At 53.8% G+C, this 2,500-nt stretch overlaps 1 protein-coding gene across 1 annotated transcript in view; it reads left to right on the top strand.

Annotated features, from left to right (window-relative positions):
* The window catches only part of LOC143276977 (sialin-like), a 26,537-nt gene that overhangs the window by 21,504 nt on the left and 2,533 nt on the right, over positions 1-2,500 (top strand). Inside the window, exons 9-11 of the mRNA XM_076581674.1 lie at positions 599-731; positions 1,599-1,754; positions 2,353-2,438. Of these exons, the coding sequence (XP_076437789.1) occupies positions 599-731; positions 1,599-1,754; positions 2,353-2,438 (375 nt within the window). The remainder of the gene's footprint in view (positions 1-598; positions 732-1,598; positions 1,755-2,352; positions 2,439-2,500) is intronic.

The following is a 2,500-nucleotide window of genomic DNA, read 5'->3' as shown; positions in this document are numbered from 1 at the left end:
GGGTGGTGGAAAGGTGGGGGGGGAGAGGGGAGGGGGGTTGGAGAGGAGAGGATTTATTATTAGCAACAACTAGGGCCTTCTACAGCATGCTCACCTGTCTCCACACACACCTACCTCAAGAAGATCCTCCACTTCGACATGACTCAGGTGTGTGTGGGTGAGAGGGGACGCAGGGGGGTGGAGGGGGAGGTGGAGGGGGGCATCGCGACAACTGAGGCTTGTACTCACAGCATGTTCACCTGTCTCCCAACCTGCCTCAAAGTGATCGTTCACTTCGACATGACTCAGGTGTGTGTGTGTGTGGGGGGGGGTATGGGGGGCAAGGGGGAGGGGGTGTAAGTGTGGCGGCGGAGGGGGGGGGAGCGGAGGGGAAAGGTTCTGGAGGGGATTTAGCGTGAAGGTTGGTGCTATGGGCTGACTGCACCCCCCCCCCCCTCTCCTACCTACCCGCTCCCCCACCCACTCATCCTCAGCCCCCCATAACCCCCCCACACCATCCCCCGCCCCCCCCCCCCCCCCCCCACACACACACACACAAACAGACAGACCACAACCAAAACCAACGAAACACTAAAATCTCTCTCCCCCCTTTCAACAGGACGGCTTTCTCTCCGGGGTACCCTACCTGGTGCTGTGGCTAACCCAGCTCATGTCGGGCTTCGTGGCAGACTATCTCCGCAGGCGGGGTTACCTGAGCACCGGGGCCACCCGGAAGATGTTCAACACCACCGGTGAGAGTGGGTCGGGGTGGGGGGGTGGAGTCGGGGGGGGGGGGGGGGGGGGGGGTTGCCTGTGGCGTCGTAGCGCAGGGGCTGGGTAGAATAACTGAGCTAGGGCCCAAGCGGTTCTGTATTGTCTGTGTAGAGTCTGCAGAGTGATGGCCTAGATAGAGGTAACGCCGTCCCGCCTAGGAAGCGAGAGAATCTGAGCGTGCTGGTTCGAATCACGGTACTCAGCCGTCGATATTTTCTCTCCCCTCCACTAGACCTTGAGTGGAGGTCTGGACGCTAGTCATTTGGATGAGATGATAAACCGAGGTCCCGTGTGCAGCATGCACTTAGCGCACGAAAAAGAACCCTCGGTAACAAAAGGGTTGTTCCTGGCAAAATTCTGTAGAAAAATCCACTTCGATAGGAAAAACAGATGAAACTGCACGCAGGAAAAAATAACCAAAAAATGGGTAGCGCTGCAGTGTAGCGACACGCTCTCCCTGGGGGAGAGCAGCCCGAATTTAACACAGAGAAATCTGGTGTGATAAAAAAAAAGAAATACAAAATATTTTGTGTAGCTTATTCAGGATTAAAAAGGCACCACTTTCGCCCACACACCTTAACTAATCACTTTCATTTTTTTCACCCTATCGTCTGGCGCAGCAATTGCCCCAGTGTGTCTAAAGGCGTGTATTTTAAGAATATTCGATGTCTGTATACATTTGCCAGGTGTGTTTTTTTCCGATGTTCTAGTGTTCTAGATGTATGCATTCTAAACATGTATGACAAGTGATTACTTCCTTACTTAAATCAATGAACCAGAGCTTTTAATTAATCTTCCATCCCCCACCCCACCCCCACACCTCCACCCCCCCACCATCCACCCAGGGTGCATTCTGCCGGCAGCCCTGATGGTGGCAACGGGGTATGCCGGGTGCAATCACACCCTGGCCGTGGTGTTGCTGACCCTAGGTGTGGGCAGTGCCGGCTTTACCATGTCCGGCTACAACGTCAACCACCTTGACATCGCTCCCAGATTCGCTGGTGAGGGGGTGGGTGGGTGGGGAAGGTGGCGGGGCGAGGTAGGGGTGGAGGTGGAGAGGAGGGGGGGGCTGGGTGGTTGGGTGAAAGTGGTTGTGGATGTGTCGGAGGGTTTGTGATTTTGTGGGTGTGGGTGTGTGTGTGGGTGTGTGGTTTTGGTTGTATTTGTGTGTATGTGTATGTGTGTGTGTGAGTGTATGTGTGTGTGTGTGTGTGGATGTGGTTGTGGATGAGTGTGTGTGTGTGTGTGTGTGTGTGTGTATAGAGGAGGTGTGTGTGTATGTGTAGAGGAGGTGTGTGTGTGTGTGTGTAGGGATGTGTGTGTGTGTGTGTAGGGATGTGTGTGTGTGTTTGTATAGAGGAGGTGTGTGTGTGTGTGTGTGTTGCGGTGAGGGTGTGATTAGGTGGGTGGTGTGCGTGTGTGTGTGTGTGCAGATGTGTGGTTGTGGATGAGTGTGTGTGTGTGTGTGTGTGTGTGTGTGTGTGTGTGTGTCAGATCTTTGTGTGTGTGTGTGTGTGTGTGTGTGTGTGTGTGTGTGTGTGTGTGTGTGCAAGTAACGGTAAAGGTGGTGTGTGTGTGTGTGTGTGTGTGTGTGTGCAGGGACATTGCTGGGAATCACCAACGCCATCGCTACCGTGCCCGGCTTCCTTGGTCCCGCTGTTGTTGGTATCCTGACCAATCACAATGTGGGTCTCTCTCTTTTCTCTGTCTATCTATCTGTCTATTTATATATCCTATATCTGTATAT

This window comes from Babylonia areolata, chromosome 33 (genome assembly GCF_041734735.1).
Source record: "Babylonia areolata isolate BAREFJ2019XMU chromosome 33, ASM4173473v1, whole genome shotgun sequence".
NCBI classification, from domain to species: Eukaryota; Metazoa; Mollusca; class Gastropoda; order Neogastropoda; family Buccinidae; genus Babylonia; species Babylonia areolata.
Note: the sequence above shows the minus strand (reverse complement) of the source record. Positions and strands in the feature narration are given on the sequence as shown.